Here is a 20,229-nt window from a genome sequence, read left to right on the forward strand (position 1 = left end):
AGTGGGGCCAGCAAACCCCTGGCAAAAATAGGGTGTGGGGGGGTCACACGTTGCCTCTGGCTTCTGCCCAGCAGGGAGGGATTTCTGGGGCTCAGGGCTTCAGCAGGAGTGAGGCTGAAGCCTGGCAGGCGAGCCCCAGCTCTCGAACTTCTGAAGATTGTTGTATGTGGCTCAGAGGGTCAGTAAGTTTGGCCACCCCCTGGCTTAGTAACTTCACTGGGAGATTGTTAGTGGCTTAAGAGTGTGCTCCGGTGCTCAGCAGACAGGACTCGGGTTCTGCTTAGGGCCTTCCACTGTGACCTTGAGCAATTCGTTTTACCTCATGTTCCTCATCTGCAAAGGAGAAAAACCAGGTTGTGAGGCTTCTCTGCACTTTGAGAGCCCATGGATGGAAAGTACCAAGTACTGTTGTTTTATTATTAGGAACCCAAGAGAGAATCCTTGCTAGTTGGGGTGGCACAAGTCCTGGCTCTAGAGTGCTAGTGGGTGGATTGTAGGCTACGTGTGTGAGCCAGCCTGTGTCTGTGCCGGGAGCTGGGAAGAGCCGAGACAGCGGGAGCCTGGACATGTAGGAGGTGTCTTGATAGTCACGTCTCTCATCTGAATGCAGAAATCCAGGGTCTGTGGCCATTCTTTCTCTTAGAGTCTGTCAGCAAAAATAATCTGTCTGTTATAAAAGCCTTTTGCTCCAGTCTCTCTCTGGCTGTCTCCTGAGAGCGAGAGAGACGGAGGGCCAGTCACTCATGCTGCCATGCCATTATGTCAAGCCAGTGTCTGAATTTTTTAAAATGGCCATGTTAGCGGTCTGCATACGCTCAGTGGCATTCATATTTATGATTGATGCTGAACACTGGGGATCATTTGTCTTCCTGCAGAAATTGGTTTGCATTTCATGGGATTTGCCAGGCCCTGAGGAACAGTGAGACAGGTGCAGTGATGCTGTAATAACCCACATAGAGAAAAAAGAAAACGGGGGATGAGGCTTCAGGGGTGCGTGTGTGTGAAGGCTGCGTGTGCGTGTGTGTGCGTGTGTTTGTGCGTGTGTGCATGTGTGTTGAAAATCACAGCCCCGCCCTAACATATGTGACTAACTTTTAATCAATAAAGCACAAAACTCTACCAGCTCTCGAGTGGGAATTTCAGTAGCACTCAGCTCTGTCCTACCTCTGCTCCCATCCAAGTCGACAGCAGAATCAGGCCAAGGCTGAGACGGTGGAAGATCCTGGTTCTGTTGCTCAAACTAACTTCTAGCAGTAGCCGCTCTTTGCTGGAATTCCTCCTTCACGGGGACACCCCACCCCATCCCCCGGCCTCTAGACACAGGCCAGACTTAGGCCTTGTCTACACTAGAAAAGTTGCATGGGTGTGATCATATCCTCTATGAGTCAGAGTTACCGCTGGGACAAGCCCAACCCACTATCCCAGGTCCAGATTTTGATAGTGGCTCCTATTTTCGTGATGGGCTGAACCATAACTCCAGATCTAAAATCCTCCTCCCACCTAAATTCTTGGCTCAGGGTTTAGCTTTTTTTAATTTCTGGGGGCACTGAAAAAAATAGGAACTACTTGCAGACCCTGGACCTGGGATTGGGGGGCTCATATCAACAATAATTCTCTCCCCCCGCCTCCCCCCCCCCGAGTTTGATCATATCCAGAGCAGAGGTGAAGTGTGGCACTTGGAAGCACAAGGCACATGTCGCTCTTCCTGCCTGTGGCAACAGGCTGTATTAATTTCACTGCAGCAAGAGCAAACCCAAAGAATTAAAAATCAGATAAGCAGGAAGGCCCTTCTGATGCTCTTCTGTCGGGGGCTGGGAGAGGGGTTTTGTCAGGGGCAACAGAGCCCTTTAGTGCCTGATTACTCCTAATGGACAACAAGAGAGACCAGCCTCCCAAACACTTACTGCTGGGCACCATGTTTGCTACTGCATGGCAACCGCTCCGGTGGTTCTAGCAACAACCCCGTGATAGCAAAAGCAGCAACCTGGGCCCAATCCTCCCAGTTATTGGCTTCCAAAGGGCTGGGGAACAAGGGGTGCAGGCCTGAACTCTGGCTTGCACAGAGGTGTAACATTTCTTGTACACTGAGTGGACTCTATAGTAAATCGGAGGGTCTGGGTCATCCCTGACCTGTGAATTGTCCAGTGCCGACGTGGCGAGACAAGCATTCAGTACAAAATTGCTTTTCTTTTCTATAGCGTCTCCTGGAGTTCTGCATGCAAGATGGAGGCGCTGAGGATCACATGATATCAGTGACAGCCCCGGTGTCAAGTAAATATGCTCGAGCAATAACAGGGACTTACCAAGTCCGTGCAGGGGCCCCAAAATGCACAAAACCCTGAGCGAGCGCTCGCTGCTGTTTAGACAGACTTGCAGCACTAGGAACGGCCAAACTGGATTATCCAGTCCAGAATCATCACTGGGAGAGTGCCCTGCCCCAGCTGCTTCAGAGGAAACCTCCTGGTGGGCAATTCCGGAATAACCTGTCCATGGAGGAAGTTTCTTCCTGACTCCAGGGAGTCAATGTCAGTTAAGATGTTGAATCGTGCCCTGAACGTTTAATCCCTTCTATTTTTCCCTAACACAACAGTGATTCTTATTATCCATAGACCCGTCCAATCCTTTTTCAATCCTGCTAAGCTTTTGTGCTCAGTCATATCTTGTAGCAATGAGTTCCACAGGTTAATTATGCTTTGTGGAGAAACAAAAAGAAACGAAAAGAAAGAAAGAATTTCCTTTTCATCAGTTTTAGATTTGCTGCCTTTCAGTTCCACTGGCTGCCCCCTAGTTCCTGTTTTACCAGAAAGAGTAGAGAGGAGAACCCAGTCTATCTTCTCCCTCCTCTTCATTACTTTGTATCTTTCCACCACGTCCCGTCTTACCCGCCTCCTCTCTTCACTACATACCACTCCTCCCCAGATGAACCGCCTGCTCCGTGTTCCGGCTCACCGGGCACCTCTCCGAAAGAGCAGCTTTTTCAGGCTGCCCCGAAACTGGTCCGAAAGGGAGAAGCAGATGAGGGGGCTCACAGAGCAGTTGGAGTAGGCTAGCACCATGGCCAAACTGGAGGACACGAAAGCCGCAGGCGTCTGAGAGAGGCGGTGAGTGGCAGAGAGGTAGATCACCACAGAACAAGGTATCCACATCAGCACAAAGACCATCACCATGGTCAGTATCATGACAGTGGCCTTCTGGTTGAGTTGGGTGCTCCCTGACGAATGGACCACGTGGGTGTTCCGGCACCAGAGGAACTGGACAATCCTGGAGTAGCACAGGAGCATCAGTAGCACAAAGGGGAGAAAAGCAATGCCCCCGAAGAGGAGGAAGTACAGGAAGGTTTGCTCCGGGGTCAGGAGGAGCATGCAGTAATGGGTGTCTCCAACCGCCATGACCCTTTGGTGCAGCCAGTTGGGGATGGAGATGAAGAAGCCCAAAAGCCACATGCTCATACACAGCAGGAGCCTCTGGAGCTTACTGGTGGAGAAGGAGCAGGTGGGATGGACCACAGCCACGTAGCGCAGGATGGATGTCGCCACCATGCTGTAAAAGCTGCAGAACATAGTCCACATGGAGAGGCTCTGGCTGCTGACACAGACGGCCACCCCCATCTGCCAGTCCTCCTGGAGAAAAGTCAGCAGCAACACCGTGACGTTGTAGAGGAGGAAGAGCAGGTCAGAGAAAGTCATGTTGATCATGAGGGTGCTGGTCAAGGTGGAGATGTGGCTGCTGCTGCTGCTGCTCTGGAGACCCTCGATCAGGACCAGCAGCATCAACAGATTTCCTACAAGACCAGCTAACAAGATCAGGCTGCAGAAAGCAGCAAAGATGTATCTGAGCTGCCTCATGGCCAAGCCAAGGAAGCTGTGTTCCGTGCCGCGTGCGGTGGTGTCATTCAGGGTGCTGTTGGGGGCAAGGAAGACAACAGCTGTGGTGGCTGGGAAATCCATCGTTCCAGCTTGAATGAAATCAGAACAGAGTCTAGAATAATAATAACCAATAATACCCATTAGGTCCTGCTGTCATAACTGCTGTCTGGCCATCCCATGCACTTTACAAACATAGCAGCAGCCCTGGCAGGAAGGGGATTAGCCTAATTTTACAAATGGGGAAACTGAGGCACACAGGAACACTAATTTACCAAAAGTCATGCAAGGAGTCAGTAGGGGCAGGGCACAGACTCCAGGAGTCCCACTAGCGTGACCAGAGAGCAAGTGTAAAAATTGGGACCGGCTGTGTGTGTGTGTGTGTGTGTGGAGGGGGGGTAATAGGTCCCTATGTAAGAAAAAGTCCCGAACATCGGGACATCTGGTCACCCTAGTCCTGACTCCTTGCCCTGTGCTTAGCCCGATGTGGGCAGGGATCACCCTGTGCATATCCACTAGCCAGGTGCAACCTCGCTAGAGGGATGTCCCCAGAACGATGCTCAGTCTGCCATCATCATTCACCATGAGGCTACTCCCGAATGGCTCTTCTCCGGCCACTGAGTTACTGCCCATCCCCCGCCCCCATTGTGCAAAACAGCAGCTCCCAGGTCTTGCTCAGTTCTGTGTATTGGGTACCTTTGGGTGCCAGCAAGTGCTCAGCACCTTTGCCTGCTGCAGGGAGCATCCTGTCTAGGGGATGAGTTATTCCTGTTTCCCTTCTGATTCTTTGAGAGCACACACTACAGTGTAGCTGCTTCAGGACTCCCAGTTTAACCCACCCCCTCTAGTCAGCTCATGAGCCACCTCAGCGTTGGCTCACAGAGCTGGATCAATAAGCTCAAGGGATAGAGACTTGTGCTGTTGGATCCAGAGGGGCCAGGTTTGGTCCCTGCTGCTTTAGTGTTCCTGCCTGCTTAGCCAGCTGCTCCACTAGAAAGCCGATTTGCTGCTGGTCAAGCTGCCATGGGCTGGAGAACAAGGTTAGAAGATGAGACTGGCCAGACTGGATCAGACCAAAGGTCCATCTAGCCCTGTACCCTGTCTTTTGACAGCGTTCAATGCCATGTTCCCCATGGGGAACGAACAGAATAGGTAATTATCAAGTGATCCATCCTCTGTCGCCCATTCTCAGCTTCTGGCAAACAGAGACTACAGACACCATCCCTGCCAATCCTGGCTAATAGTTATTCATGGATCTACCCTCATGAATTTAGCTAGTTCTTATCTGAACCCTGTTATAGTCTTGCCCTTCACAACATCCTCTGGCAAAGAGTTCCACAGGTTGACTATGCATTGGGTGAAGAAATACTTCCTTTTGTTTGTTTTAAACTTGTTGGCCTCTTAATGTCATTTTTGGTGACCCCAGTTCTTGTGTTATGCGAAGGGGTAATAGCACTCTCTTGACTTTCTCCACACAGTCATAATTTTATAAGACCTCTATCATATCCCCCTTAGTTAAACAAAAGCTGTTCTTTTGAACGAATCAGCCTGGGAGGGCGCGCAGGAATCCTGACCCTGAAACAAGAGTTGCTGTTTCACACGCAGCGACATCAACCAGGTCTTTGGGCCAAGTGACTCATTGCTTTAATTATGGGAAACGAACAAAGCAGGAAGGAACAGGAGTAAGATCCCCCCGATGAGAGTTGAGTACAAACACCCACTACGCAGCCATCCTGACCACCAGAAATAAGCCATCTGCAAACAGTGGAAATGTAAAGTTACAGAAGCCAGAAAGTATCAGAGGGTACCGTGTAGTCTGATCTGTAAAAGCAGCAGCGAATCCTGTGGCACCTTATAGACGTTAACAGGACGCTTTGGAGCGTGAGCTTTCGTGTGGTGAATACCCACTTCGTCAGACGCAATGTAGTTGTTAATTACCCCACTTCGTCAGACGCATTAGTGAAATTTCCAGGGGAGGTTAATATATATGCTAGAAGCAGCTAGAATTACGAGGTTAGTCACAACCCCTTCTCTACCTACGCTACATTTGATGAATCTATCATCTGGACCGCATGGGAAGGAGACTCTAGAAGAATCTCCCACCATGATTTCAACAACTTCCACCCGCCACCATCAACTCAGCCTGGACCAACTACACGGAGGTCCCTTTTCTAGGCACCACGGTGCAATACGTGATGGTCACATTAACACCACCCTCTTATCGAAACCCTACCGACGCTAGCTACCTTCATGCCTCCAGCTTCATCCCGGCACATCACACGATCCTTGTCTACAGCCAAGCACTGAGGACAACGACTGCTCTACCCTCGACAGAGACCAACACCTACAAAATCTCACCAAGCATCTAAAACTACAATACCCGCACGAGGAATAGAACATATCAACAGAGCCAGATTATGTACCCAGAGCCTCCTACTGCAAGACAACCAAGAAAAACCAACAGGACTCACTGGCCATCACATACAGCCCCAGCTAAAACCCTCCAACGCATCATCAGGGATCTTACAACCCATCCTGGACAATGATCCACACTCTTCACAGGTCTTGGGTGGCAGGCCAATCCTTGCCCACAGACAACCTGCCAACCTGAAACGTATTCTCACCAGCAACTGCCACACCGCCCCAAGGTAACTTAAGCTCAGGACCATCATGAACAAACCTTGATGCCACTCTGCCCACATATCTACACAGCTAACCATCACAGGACCTAACAGATCAGGCCACATCATTCACCGCGTTCATTCACCCTGCAGTCACCAAGGTAATATACGCCATCATATGCCAGCAATGCCCCTCTGCATGTACATCAGCCAAACTGGACAGTTCATCTACGAAAAAGGATAAATGGGGACAAATTCAGATATTAGGAATGGCAAATATAAAAAAACCTGTAGGACAGCACTCAACCTCCCTGCCACACTATAGCAGACCTTAAGGTGGCCATCTGTTGAGCAAAAAAACTTCAGGACCGACTCAAGAGAGACTGCTGAGCTTCAGTTCATTTTGCAAATTTGACACCATTCAGCCTTAGCACTTAAACAAAGACTGTGAATGGCTTGCCAATTTAACAGCCCAGTTCTCTCCTGTGGTTTCACACCTCAACTTGTTAGAACGGGCCTTCATCCTCCCTGACTGAACTAACCTTTGTTATCTCAGCTGCTTGCTAGGCCATATTATATACCTGCCCTGGAATTTCCACTACATGCATCTGACGAGTGGGTATTCACCACGAAAAGCTCATGCTCCAACACATCTGTTAGTCATATAAGGTGCCCACAGGATTCTCTGCGCTTTAAAGTATCAGAGGATAGCCGTGTTGTCTGGATCTGTAAAAACAGCAGACGCCCTCTGTGGCACCTTATGACTAACGAGTTTTGAGGTGAGCTTTCCTTGCTGTGAATACCCACTTCGTCAGATGCAGGTAGTGGACAGAAGCGGCGCCCAGTGTATCTGACGCCCTAGGCGGACAGCCATTTCGCCGCCCCCGTGGGTTCCGCGGGAACCTACCCAGTCTTTCGGCGGGCGGTCGCGCTGCCTGGAAGGCTCCGGTGACCTCCGCAGTCATTTCGGCGGGCAGTTCCGCTGCTGGAAAGCTCCGGTGGGACCTACCGCAGTCATTTCGGCGGGCGGTCCGCTGCTGGAAAGCTCCGGTGAAGCTGCTGCAGTCAGCGGGGGCGGTCGCTGTCTAAAGGCTCTGTGGAGCTGCCGCATGCATGACTGCGGTAGGTCGCCGGAGCCTTTTAGACAGCGCACCGTCGCCGAAAATGACTGCGGCAGCTCCACCGGAGCCTTTCCAGCAGTTGGCCATCCGCCGAAATTGACTGCGGTCTGGTCACCAGAGCCTTTCCAGCAGCGGGACCGCCCGCCGGACAATGATGCGGTAGGTCCCCCAGAACCCGCTTTGCCGCCCGCCCCGGTAAAAATAGCGCCCCAAATTCTGGCGCCCATAGGCCATTGCCTACGGTCGCCTACAATGGTAGCGCGGCCCTGGTAGGGAAATTTCCAAGGGAGGATTATATATATAGGTGCTCACAGGATTCCTGCTGCTTCTGCTGCTTTTAGTAGCCAAGAAAACAAAACCTTAGGACGAAAGTAGGTAACCGGCCAGGCGTGCTCTGCCTCTCTCCCCAACTAGCTCTTGAGGCCTCCCTTCTGCATTAGGGCAGAAAATGTTTTGAGAAAATTAACCTTGGAAAAAACTCATCCATTGTGCCCTTCCCTTACCCTTCCCACTCTCCCGTCTCTCTAGCCAAGACCGTTTATTCTCCAGTGCCCTGCCCTGGGGTCACTGAACAGATGAAGATTCCATTGTCTCTCTTCTTTCTACAACATCTGCCTTGCAGGAAGCAGCAGTGTCCTGTCAGCTCACTGGAGGAAGGCCGCCTTGGCATTAAGGTTCTAGGCATCAGGACTCCTTGGTTCTCTTCCTAGTTCTGTCAAGGGTTTCACTGCTGTGACCATGGAACGTCGGTTCCCTTTCTCTGTGCCTGGTTCCTCCGTGCGAAGGGAAACCATGACGATCGACCTCCTCCTAGGGCTTGGAGCAAGGCTAAGTGATTTAATGCTGGTTATGGAGCGCTCAGGCTAGTGTGACAAGGACCAATAACTTGAGTCATGGAGTAAGCAGGGAGGACCTGGTATACAGGACCAGAGCCACTTCTTAGCCTTCAGACCCACATTGGTCTTCCACATCTCTAGCGTCCCCTCCACTGTAGTGTCTCAGATAACTCCCCCAATATTATCCTCCAGAGCTTCACTGTACCTTCTCTCTAGTCTTGTGCATGTGTCCTCTTTCTGGTCTCTTGCCCCTACTCGCACCCTATACTACACCGACCTGCCGGCCCTAAATCACCTCCACTCGACATCCCTTTAACTGTGGCTTCTCTTGCTGGCTGCCACCTGACACTGCTGAGTAACAAAGGGCACTGGGAGAAAGGACCATGCCCCTTAGGCACATTGCAATGAGCCACCTAGGGTGCAGGGGTTTCCAAGATGAGGATAGTTTCTGCAGCCTGGCCAGAGAAGCAAGCTGGTCCACCCTGATGTGCAAGGTCCATGTCAGGTTCTTTCAATCCCTTTAGGCCAGTTAGAGATTACTCTCTGCCTCCACTCAATGAATTACAGTGTTATTGTGTGACTAGCAAGTTAGGGCACCATGCCCCATTGGTTGGCTTTAACTGCACGCTTCATTCCCTTCTGCCACTTCTGTTCATCCTCATTGTAAAACAGGACCAGATCTCAGCGTCTCGGCCAGAGACTCCAGGTCCGGAAAGGGACCTTGTGATCAGGGGCCGGCTCTATGTTTTTTGCCACCCCAAGCAAAAAAAATTTTTTGGCTTGACCCCCATCCCAGCCCTGGGCTCCCCGCCCCCGTACCCTGCTGCTGCCCAAGCCCTGGGCTCTCCACCACCACCACACCCCACACCCCTTTGCCACCCTAGCGCTGGGCTTCCTCCTTTCCTCCCACCAGTGCCCTCCCCCCACCGCTGCCACCCAGCCCTGGGCTCTCGACCCCCCTCACCTGCACCCTCCTTCCCCCCAGCCCTGGGTCACTGTAACTTGCTCTCAGGCGGGTCATCAGCAGGAATTTGGATGTGCACGTCGACACAGATAGGATTGGTTACCATATCGTTACAGAGCTGCAGTAAAGTGGAAAACAATTTTCAGCTTGGTGTTTGATTGTGTATATCTGGATGCATATTATAAGACTGTCCTCCATAAATGAGGAAGTTGAGGTGCCTTTATTATATTTTCTTCCACGCCCTCCTTTTCTATGGGGAATTTCCAGTGCAATATCAGTGTCTTCCCTTTTAAACAAACAAACAAAAAACAAGGCAATGGCTGTTGAAAATAGCAATTCCAGTCTTAATAACCACTGGGAAGCATTTCTTGCTCAATTTTATCCTACTTTTTCTACAGCAAGTTACAGTGGATCAGTACATTTGATTTAAGAGAAATGAAGTAACAACTGCCCAAACTGAGCTTGAGCACTCCTGAATTTTGAGGTGTTCACATCTGGAAGGAAGGTGCTCTCTGTGTGGGTGGGTGAGTGGGGACTGTGGGCTCCGTGGGGGGAGCACAGCAGCATGTATCCAGCAGCATGTCTGGAGCTGCACGGAGCCAGACACGCTGGTCTGAGTGGCACGGTAAGGGGGCTGGGGGGTTGGAGAAGGGGTAGGGATTCCTGGAGGTGGGGGCAGTCAGCGGACAGGCAGCGGTTGGATAGGCATGGGAGTCCCAGGGGTTTGTCAGGGGACAGGTAGGGAGTGGGGTCGTGGGGGGAAGTTGGGCGGGTCTCAGGAGGGGGCAGTTGGGGACAAAGAGAAGGGAGGCTTAGATATGGGGTGGGCTCCTGGGGGGCAGCTAGGGGCAGGGGTCCCGGGAGGGGGTGATCAGGGGACAGGGAGTGGGGGGAGGGGAGTTGGATGGGTTGGGGTTTCTGTGGGGGGGCAGTCCGAGGGAGAGGATGGTGGCAGGGCAGGGCTATCCTCCCCCTGGAGTGTCCTGTTTTTTGAATGTTAACATATGGTCTCCCTACCACTCACAGCACCCTACCACTCACAGCACCCCCTCCTTCCTTTCCAGTAGGTAGTGGCCAAGGGAATGCTGGGAAATGTAGTTCTTTCTCTGCTCCAGGGCTGGCTCTATAGGCAAGGAGCTAACCAAGGAACTACAGCTCCCAGAGCCCCCTGTTGGTTCTCAGCTCCCATGCCGCCCATGCAAATAGGCTGCCCCAAGCAGGTGCTTACTTTGCTGGTGCCTAGAGCCACCCCTGACTGTGATCATCTAGTATGATCTCGTGCGCAGCACCGGCCACAGGACCTGCCTAGATTCATTCCTGTGTGAATGAGAGCAGATCTTTGCTAAAAAAAAAATCCCATCTTGATTTTTAAATCGTCAGCAATGGAGAATCCTCCATGACCCTCAGTAAACTGATTAATTGCTCTCATTGGTAAAAGCAAATGCTGTGTTTCCAGTATGATCTGGTCTAGTTTCAGCTTCCAGCCATTGGACCATTGGCTCTGAGCCTGTTCAGTATTCGTTCCTCACGTAGGCTCTCAGTGATCAAATCACCCCTCAAGCGTCTCTTGGCTAAGCTGAACAGATTGAGCTCCTTGGCCAGACCCACAATGATCCATAGCCACCTGAGTCCCAGTTTTGGCTCCATTGCAAGCCACAAAACTCCCCTGGCCCCTGCAGGCACCTAAATTCCCTGGCTACGTTTTCTGGATTAAAAGTCCCTCAGCCTCTGTGTTTCTGCCTCTTTCCCTCCTGACTTACCCCAGAGTGATTCAGAGCCCAGCAAAAGAGGATTTGGCCCCATAAGACGCAGGCAGGGTAGGTAGATGTGGTAGGTGCACTTAGAGGCCACTCACCAGATCAGGTCCCATTTGTAATCTGGCCAGAGAAGGAGAAAGCGGTGTTGGTGCATTGCCCAGTGGTTTGAGCACACACCTGGGATGTGGAAGACCCAGGGTCCATTCCCCTCTCTGCCACAGGGGGAGGAAGGATTTGAACAGGGCTCTCCCACCTCGCAGGGGAGAAAGAGCGCTAACCACTGGGCTAAGAGTTAGCAGGTGGGCACCTCCTCTGGCCATTCTGAGTGGAGCAAGCCTAACGCATTCCCAGAAGAAATGCCTTAAGTGCCTGGAGCTACCTGCCTCCAGGTTCCCTTTCCTGGATCACTAGCAGAGCGAGGTACCTCTCTCTGAGAAAACTAGGGGCTTAGCACAGCCCATGGCTCAGCGTCTCCCCTCTGCTAGCTCAGGCAGCTCCGCACCCAGTGTCTGGCTTGGTGAGTCCCATTCTCAATCTTTCAACTGCAGCGGCTTGAACGCCCAAGGTAATGGACACTTGCTGCAATCCCTGTGCCAAACCCAGCAACTGCTGCAGAGAAATGGCTCTTCTGAAGCCAGTGAAACACCTTTTCTCTCACCCCAGGGACTGAGCCATTTGTACCACCTGCATCTGGAGGAAGAAACTCACCTGGCTCAGAAGTGCAGACGCTGGCCGGCCGGCTGGGCAAGGGCAGCGCTTGCAGCCTTCTAGGCTGTGTCAGCAGCTGCAGGGCATATTATGCTCCCTGGCCACATGGGAAATGGGGAGGGAAGAGAGCAGTTTCCCCCAAGCTCCCTGGGGCTGTGCAAATCAGGCTAGAAAGACTCAGTTCTCTGTGCAGTCTTGTCCCAAAGCTGCCTGTGAGGGGGTGTGTGAAAAGGGGAAGCTATTTTAACCCTCAGCTTTCCAAAGACACATAGAACCAAGTCCCCTGCGACTACTTGTGGTCACTAATGAGCCGCTGGCAGGATTTTGCAAGCCAGGGGGGTTGTTAATTTATACCTCCGTAACCCTCCCCAGCAGTTCCCAGTGGGCGTGCTGCATTCTCCGCTTCCTCTGCTGCAGCATCGGTGGGGTCGGGGGGCTGCGATTGAGCAGTGGGTGGGATCCAGCCCGTGGGCAGTGCTGGATCGAAGCTTCCATACGAAGGCTGGGATCATGTGGCCTGGGAAGGGCTGTCAGCTGCCGTAATAGCAACCAGTCGCCCCTCTACATCCTGTCCCAGAGCACTTGGCCTTTCTCCAGAGCCCTCCAGCCAACGGTCCCCAAACGCTTTGCGAACACTAGTGCCTTAGGGCCGGATTTCCAAAGCTATTTAGGCACTGAATGATGCACAGAGGTGCCGAGTGAGATTTTTCACACAGCCCTACTGAAGTGCCTAACTCCTACTGGAATCAGGACGGGTAGGTGCTTTTGAAAATGCCACTAAGCACCTCAATACATCTTGAGGTGCTTAAATCCCTTTGGCAATCCAGCCGTTAGAGCCTCACAGCTTCCCTTTGTCAGCAGAACCCCAAGTGTCATTTCCCTAGCTTCCAAATGGGGAAACCGAGGCACAGAGAAGTTGTGACATGGCCACAGTGGCATAGGACAGCGCTGGCAGAGCTGGAAACTGACACCAGGAGCGTGGTGGAAAGTGGTACCTGCTGGGCCACACCCCCTCCATTACAGAGCACCATCAGCCTTCGGATTCACTAGCATAGGAGGGCATGGGAGGAGTTCCACATCCTGGAAGGGCCAGTGACAGCCAGCGGTGAATGGAAGCACGGCCTCATTCCACAGCCCCAGAGGCAGTGAGGGCCACCAGCTTTGTCTGGTACCTTGGGCATGTCCCCTCACTGTTCCAGGCCATATTTTCTCTGTCTGTACCATGTGGCATCTCTAATTTAGCCTCTTCTCACCGGAGGATCTCCAGGTGCTTTATAAGTGCCAGTGGATTAGACCTCCCAGTGAGAAATAGAATCATAGAAACATAGAAGATTAGGGTTGGAAGGGACCTCAGGGGGTCATCTAGTCCAACCACCTGCTCAAAGCAGGACCACCCGCACTTACCGGACCTGAAAACTGAGGCCTCGAACATTGAAGTGACCTGTCTAAGATCACACAGTGACTCTGCAGGGCCCGGAATAGTGTTGAACACACAAAACTACACAGGATCTTTTCAGGCGGCAAGACAAAGATGCCACATTTATTATGATAATTTGATTTATGACCAATAACTAATATCTTAATCCTTATACACACACATTATACCTAATACTTATACACACACACATATCCATCAGATGTTCTGCAGCTGCTGCATAGTTACTAGTCCTGGACATAGCTTGAGTTCGTGGCTTGATTTTGCAGCTTGGGTTTGTAGCTTGTGGTGGCTAACTGACCAGGAAAGCCGGGCACAAGAACTAGCTGGGTCTCTGTTGGGCATGCACCGATGCCCTTCCATGTTGACAGCAGAATGTTACCTCTCAAAGTCTTCCATCTCACCCATCCTTTTTGTAGGCTTTAGTTTGACTCCAGAATCTATAGGTCTTGCTGTGTCACGCTGCCTCTGGGTTTGGTGATTGATGACCCATCAATTGCAGGCGTGACTTTCAGCCTGGGACCTGGCTTCTATTGTATCTTTTCTTTTTAGGGTGGACTCATCTTACTTTGTTAGGGCTCTTGTCTGCATCTTCAGCCGGTGGGGTTTGAACTCTATTTCATCAGGACAGGCCGGGGCTGGAGGTTGATTCCATCATCTATACATACCTTAGTCACACAGCTAAACTAAACTAATAAGATTACAGCAGAGTTTGCAAAAATGAAGATTGGAAGAAGCTTTTACAAAATGGAGTAAGCGTTTTAAAATGGGGTTTGAATTATAATATGGCAAATGGTGAACAGAAGTTACAATATAGACAAGTGTAGTGGATGGCAAACAGTGAATAGAAGTTACAATGTAGGCAAGTGCAATGAATTGTGAACAGAAGTTACATTAATAAAGTGAACAATTAAAAACAATTTCATCTATCAGTTCTACAATAGATGCCAGCTCCTCCTGCCTGCAGCATTTATCCTCGCTTTGGTAGACAGAGAGGAGATGCAGCGGCACAGGAGAAAGATCTGGCTGGTTTAAAGTGTCCCTTTAAGGTGACCAGCTATAATGGCAGTCAGTAGCATGGGGCTGCTGCCACGTGATGCCCAATATTGCTCTAAGCTAGCTGTGCCAATAAAGCAATGCTGGACCTGTTCCTGCAAGTGCCTGGCCTTGTAGCAGCATGGGGTAGTGAGAGGCGCAGTGGGTTAACCCAGTGCCATTTCTCCTCCTTGGAAACCTTAGCTGGAAGCCAGCTAGAATTTCAAGTGACAAGGGGTTTGAGCAGCAGCTCACTGGAGTTCCATTGGTGCATAGCAAAGAACCACCCCATGCACAGCAGGGCCTTCTGTTCTGCTTTCTGCTCACTGCTTTCCCCATGGCCAGATGGATCTCTGTGGTGAAATCTCCCACCCATCACCCCGTTGGCTTGATGTCAGATGAGCGATGGCGTCTACATTCATCACAGAATGACTCACCTGTGCGCAGTGTCCTTCACACGGCCTGTAGCTCCCCCAAATTAGAGCCAGGGCAGAGAACCAAATAACAGCAAATATTCCAATATACAGTAGAAAACAATGCAACATACACACTGAAACTGGGTCAGCACTACCTATAATCATTGTCAGCACTTAATTTGACTCAGTGATAATTAGCTCTAACAAGTACACTATGATTTTAAGCAATTAATGTCTCATTTCAATTATATATGTTAACAGGGTATAAATAGGATCCGATTTTCTTGCACAGTAATGGCTGACGTAGCCATGGCACTGTTAAAACCATTCTTGCAATAACCATTGTATTGTCTGCTCAAGAATGGGGGTTACAAAGACTCAGTGTTGGCCCTTCTCTGCTCCCATCGGAGTTAATGGTAAAACACCCATCGAGTTCAACCAGTGCAGAGTTAGGGCAGCGCTGAGCACTTCTGAAAAATCTCACAGACTTCAAAGTCAGAGGAGCCTATCCTGATAATCTAGTCTGACTTCCCACACATCACAGGCCTCAGAACCTCACCCATCCGCTCCTTTAACAGACCCCTAACCTCTGGCTGAGTTACTGTTATGTCCTCAAATCATGGTTTAAAACCATCAAGTTATAGAGCAGGGGTTGGCAACCTTTCAGAAGTGCTGCGGCGAGTCTTCATTTATTTACTCTAATTTAAGGTTTCACGTGCCAGTCATACATTTTAACATTTTTAGAAGGTCTCTTTCTATAAGTCTATAATATATCACTAAATTATTGTTGTATGTAAAGTAAATCAGGTTTTTAAATGTTTAAGATACTTCATTTAAAATTACATTAAAATGCAGAGCCCCTCGGACTGGTGGCCAGGACCTGGGCAGTGTGAGTGCCACTGAAAATCAGCTTGTGTGCTGCCTTCGGCTTGTGTGCTGCCTTCGGCGTGCCATAGGTTGCCTACCCCTGTTATAGAGAATCCACCATTGACATAGTTTAAACCTGCAAGTGACCGTACTCCATGCTGCAGAAGAAAACAACCCCCCCTCCCCTCCCGCAGTGTCTCTGCCAATCTGAGCTGGGGAAAATTCCTTCTCGACCCCAGATATGATGATCAGTTAGACCCTGAGCATATGGGCAAGAGCTACCAGCCAGACACCTGGGAAAGAATTCTCTGTAGTAACTCAGAGCCCTCCCCATTTAGTGTCCCAATCCCATCATGAGCCGCTGGAGATATTTGCTACTAGCAGTTGCAAATCGGCTCCATGCCGCTGTAGCCAGTCTCATCACACCATCGCCTCCAGACCCTTTCAAGCTCAGTCTTGAAACCAGTGTTTTTGCTCACACTGCGCCCTTTGGAAATCAGTGGGAGCTTTGTCCTGAACTTCAGTGGTGTCACTATTTCACTCCTAGACATCTGTGGACAGTCACCCACCATTGCACTAGTGCTGTTGGTGGCAATGGCAGAATAAACAAGGGCCAAGTGGCCTTCGGTGTTTATTCCAAGAGGCCATCTGGGAAAGCCCTATTTTCACTCACTGATGAACTTTGAGAGCCAGATGTGGAAGCTCTGCAATAACACAGGCAGGGCTGTGTGCATAACTGAGATCTTGGGTCACTTGCAGTACCAAACAATTGGAAAAAAAATAGTTTCAGGTCAACTTGAAAAATTTTGCTTCAATTTCTTTCACAAACTGAAAAGTTAAAAAAAAAATTCCTTTTGGGTAGGAGGAGACATTGGACCTTGTTGGAACATTTTACACTTTTTTATTTCAATAAAATCGAAGTAACTTTCTAAACACAAAGTCATTTGGAATCAAAAAGTTGAAAATGGTTTTGAAAATGTTAAAAAGGAAACATTTTGATTTTTTTTTAGGTTTGGTTTTAATTGAAACAATCCAGCCTAATTGATATGACATCACAAAATGTTTCCATTGACCTAAACCTGCATTTTTTGGCCAAAAAAATTTTTGGATGAAAAATTCCATCTCACTCTAGTTCTCCTGGCATTTCCAACCTGAACTGTCATGAGCAAGCCCGTTGCCAGGGCTTTGTCTCCAAGGAGGGTCAGTGGCAGCTGGTAGCTGTAGCCCAGACAGCAATCTCCGGTCTGCACACCTGCCTCCTCCACTCTCAGCCTTGTAGTGCCCCCTGACCAGTTTTTTCAGCTGGAGCCAAGCTTGGTCTGAGAAACCGAAGAAGCCGGGAGGGATGACATGGCAGTTGGACAAGCCAAGTGGCATGGACCATGAAGACTGGAGAGTGCTGTGGCAAACTGTGGTTCACCAGCAGGAAGGTCACCACCCAATGTGGCGTCCACATGATCATGAGGCTCACCACTATGGTGAAGACCTTGGTGGTGACCTGCCTACAGTTGTGGCACTAAATCTTGGTGCGGATGATGGCTCCCCTGAGCTGGCTGATAATCCAGGAGCACAGCGGGGAGGAAAGCCACGCCAGGCGAGAGAGTGAAGGAGAGCACTCTGCAGCTCCATCGTGCAGGAACACTTGGTGGCAGCGCTGGCTCTCGGTGCTCATGACCTGCTGGTGCATCGAGCTGGAAATAGAGAGCGCAAAGCCCATGAGGCACATGAAGCTGGGCAGCAGGAGCCTTTGGCGGCGAGTAGAGGAGACAGACCATGGCCAGGTAACGCAAGACTGAGGTGCCCACCATGCTAGGGTTGCCAACTTTCTAATTTGCTGAAAAACAAACATCCTTCCCTGTCCCGCCTCTTCCCCTCAGGCCCTGCCCCTACCCCACCTCTTCCCACTAGGCCCCACCCCCGCTCACTCCTCTCCTCCCAGCTAACTGTCTATACCTCCCCCTGCTTCCCCACTCACTCCCCTCTCCTGGGACTCAACTCTGCCTGCAGAGCCAGGCTGGGAGGAGCCGACGGGGAGCCTGCCTAATCAGGGCATAGCAGGGCGGAAGGGAGAGTCGTCCCTGGAGCAAGGGGCAGGGAGGGGTCGGTCCCTGTAGCAAGGGGGCAGGGTTGGGGCAATAGGGGACAGGATTCCCCCCGGGGGGCGGCACCGACCTCTTGGAGCCTGTCTGGAAGCCAGCCACTGCTCTGTCAGGTGTCAGCAGCTGACCACAGAGCAGCTCCTCCATGGGGCTCCAGCCGCAGCTGCCACTCCTCCCACCCCCAGTGGCAGAGCCTGGTTGCTGCGGCCAACCGGACTTTTAGCGTCCGGTCAGCTGTGCCGACTGGATCCTGCCAGGTTCCCTTTTTGACTGGACGTTCCAGTCAAAAACTGGACACCTGGCAACCCTACCTTGAAGAGAGACAGGGCTTTTTGCGCAAAAGTTTTGTAGACAAAGTGCCAGTGTAGACACTGCTGTTTGTTATGTCAACACAACTGGCCTCCCCCAGTATCCCACAATGCCCACCATGACCTCTCTGCTCACGGTTTTGAAGGCTGCCCAGAAGGCATGAGCACCTCCCACCCCTTCTATGCTCCAGAAAACTTTGACATGCCTCAGCCTGAAGAGCTCACAGAGCCAGAGGCACCAACTTTCTGAGTTTCCAGGGGCTGCTAGAGCCCTGCTCTGCCCCAGGCCCTGCCCCCACTCCACCCCTTCCAGGGGTGACAGTGAGCTGGCACGGGCAGCTCCTCCGTACCGGTAAGAACCCGCAGTGGACTACACCCAGCCCACATTAAAGCGGTGCCGTGGCAAAGGACCCTGCAGCACTTTAACATCCCTGCCCCTTTTGCCCCACCCCCGGCAGCTGACAGGTAATGCAGGTGCAAAGGGAGCAGCTGCCTTGGGGCTGGTGATTTAAAAGGATGTTCGGAGCTCCAGGCCCTTTAAATCAACCCAGGAGCTCTGGGTGGCACGGGCCAAGGGCTGGCTGGGAGACACTGACCCCTTAGCCCCATCCCTTCCACCTGAGGTCCCGCCCCATCCAGGGTCCAGAGCAACCCCCCCTGTACCAGTAAGTGACCTCAGTTACTTTCACCCCTGACCCCTTTCCCCAAGGTCCCACCCCTGCCCCACCTCTTCTCACCCCAGTCCCACCCTCAAGTGCACCCTGCCTTCGCTCTGCCTCCTCCTGTCCCAGCTTCTCCCCCCAGTGCCTCCTGCATGCTGCTGAACAGCTGATCATGGTGGGCGGGAGGTGCTGGGAGGGAGGGGGAGGAGCCGATTGATGGGGCCCACCAGTGGGTGCTGAGCACCCTCTATTTTCTTTCCTGAGGGTGCTCCAGCCCCAGAGCACCCATGGAGTTGGTGCCTATGCACAGAGCTGCTGAGGATGCTGCTCCTGGTAGCTGAGGAGGCTGTGGGAGAACTCGGAGGGAATCACAGAACCATAGGCAGGCAGGCAGAGCGGGCTGCTCTTACTGGGGGACAGGTAGAGACTGCTGTGCTGTGCAGAGCTGGGGGCTTATCGGGGGGATGTCCCTCTCTGCTGGGGACAGAATTAGTTGTTCAGGCTGCTGTCTGAACTTAAAGACTGCATGCCGACATTCTCCCCAACACAGACACTGTTTCTGTCTCTCCCCCACAACACCCACACATGCTTCCCCCCTCCTCTCAACCCCCACCCCCCTGTCACTTCAGTTGAAAAGCGACTGGCAATCTAGCAGGATGCTCATGGGACGAAGGGATTGAGAAACTTGCATCATGTGATGCTGTCCCTGCCCCATGAGGCATTGCAAACCATTCCCAAAACACCTTGCGATAGTTTTCCACAGTGCACTGCTCTCTCTGTCGATGCAAGCACTGCTAGTGTGGATGCACTCTGCTGACACAAGGCACATACTATGGACGTGCAACAGAGGTTTAATTCAAGTGGTATAACTTTTGTCAACAAAACTCTGCAGCGTAGAAAAGGCCTTAGGGACATCAGCAGATGTCCACCCCCGAGAATGTCATGGTAACTAAGGACTGTGTGCTAATGAACTAGAGGCAAAAAGATTAACAACCATGGGAGAAGGGCACCCCAACATTAGTAGGGTGAGGTGCTACAGATTAGGAAAAGGGCAGAAACCCCTAGTGACCATGCCTTAGGCAGAATGGCATCAGCATAACACCTTATAAAAGTTGTAGCCTGGCCTGCGTGCAGCTCTTGGAAGGTGCAAGGGTGACAACCACGGCTGATGGTGACAAGAAGATGATGCTAAAGACAATAATTTAGGGGTTTAGGGAGGTTTAGGGACACCCTGAGCCTAGGGTTGCATCCCTGATCTTGGCTAATAGCCATTGCTGGACTTATCTTCTAACTCTTTTTTGAACTGAGTTATAGTTTTGGCCTTCACAACATCCTACGGCAAGGAGTTCCACAGGTTGACTGTGCATTGTGTGAAGAAATACTTCCTTTTGTTTGTTTTAAACCTGCTGCCTATTAATTTCATTGACACACCCAATTTGTGTGTTACATGAAGGAGTAAATAACACTTCTTTATTCACTTTCTCCACACCAGTCATGATTTTATAGACTTCAATCATATCCCCCCCTTAGTTGTCTC

At 51.2% G+C, this 20,229-nt stretch overlaps 1 protein-coding gene across 1 annotated transcript; it reads right to left on the reverse strand.

The window, feature by feature from the left end:
- Nucleotides 1-2,945: 2,945 nt before the first annotated feature.
- On the reverse strand, nt 2,946-3,947 carry LOC116836169 (galanin receptor 2a-like). Its single transcript, XM_032799623.1, has one exon. It carries the CDS (start codon nt 3,945-3,947, stop codon nt 2,946-2,948), a length of 1,002 nt encoding a protein of 333 aa, XP_032655514.1.
- Between the last annotated feature and the right edge of the window lie 16,282 nt (nt 3,948-20,229).

This window comes from Chelonoidis abingdonii, chromosome 4 (assembly GCF_003597395.2).
Source record: "Chelonoidis abingdonii isolate Lonesome George chromosome 4, CheloAbing_2.0, whole genome shotgun sequence".
Taxonomy (NCBI): Eukaryota; Metazoa; Chordata; order Testudines; family Testudinidae; genus Chelonoidis; species Chelonoidis abingdonii.

What these genes read in the sequence shown, in the direction of transcription:
- LOC116836169 (XM_032799623.1), bottom strand. Translation starts at nt 3,947, where the DNA reads ATGGATTTCCCAGCCACCACAGCTGTTGTCTTCCTTGCCCCCAACAGC.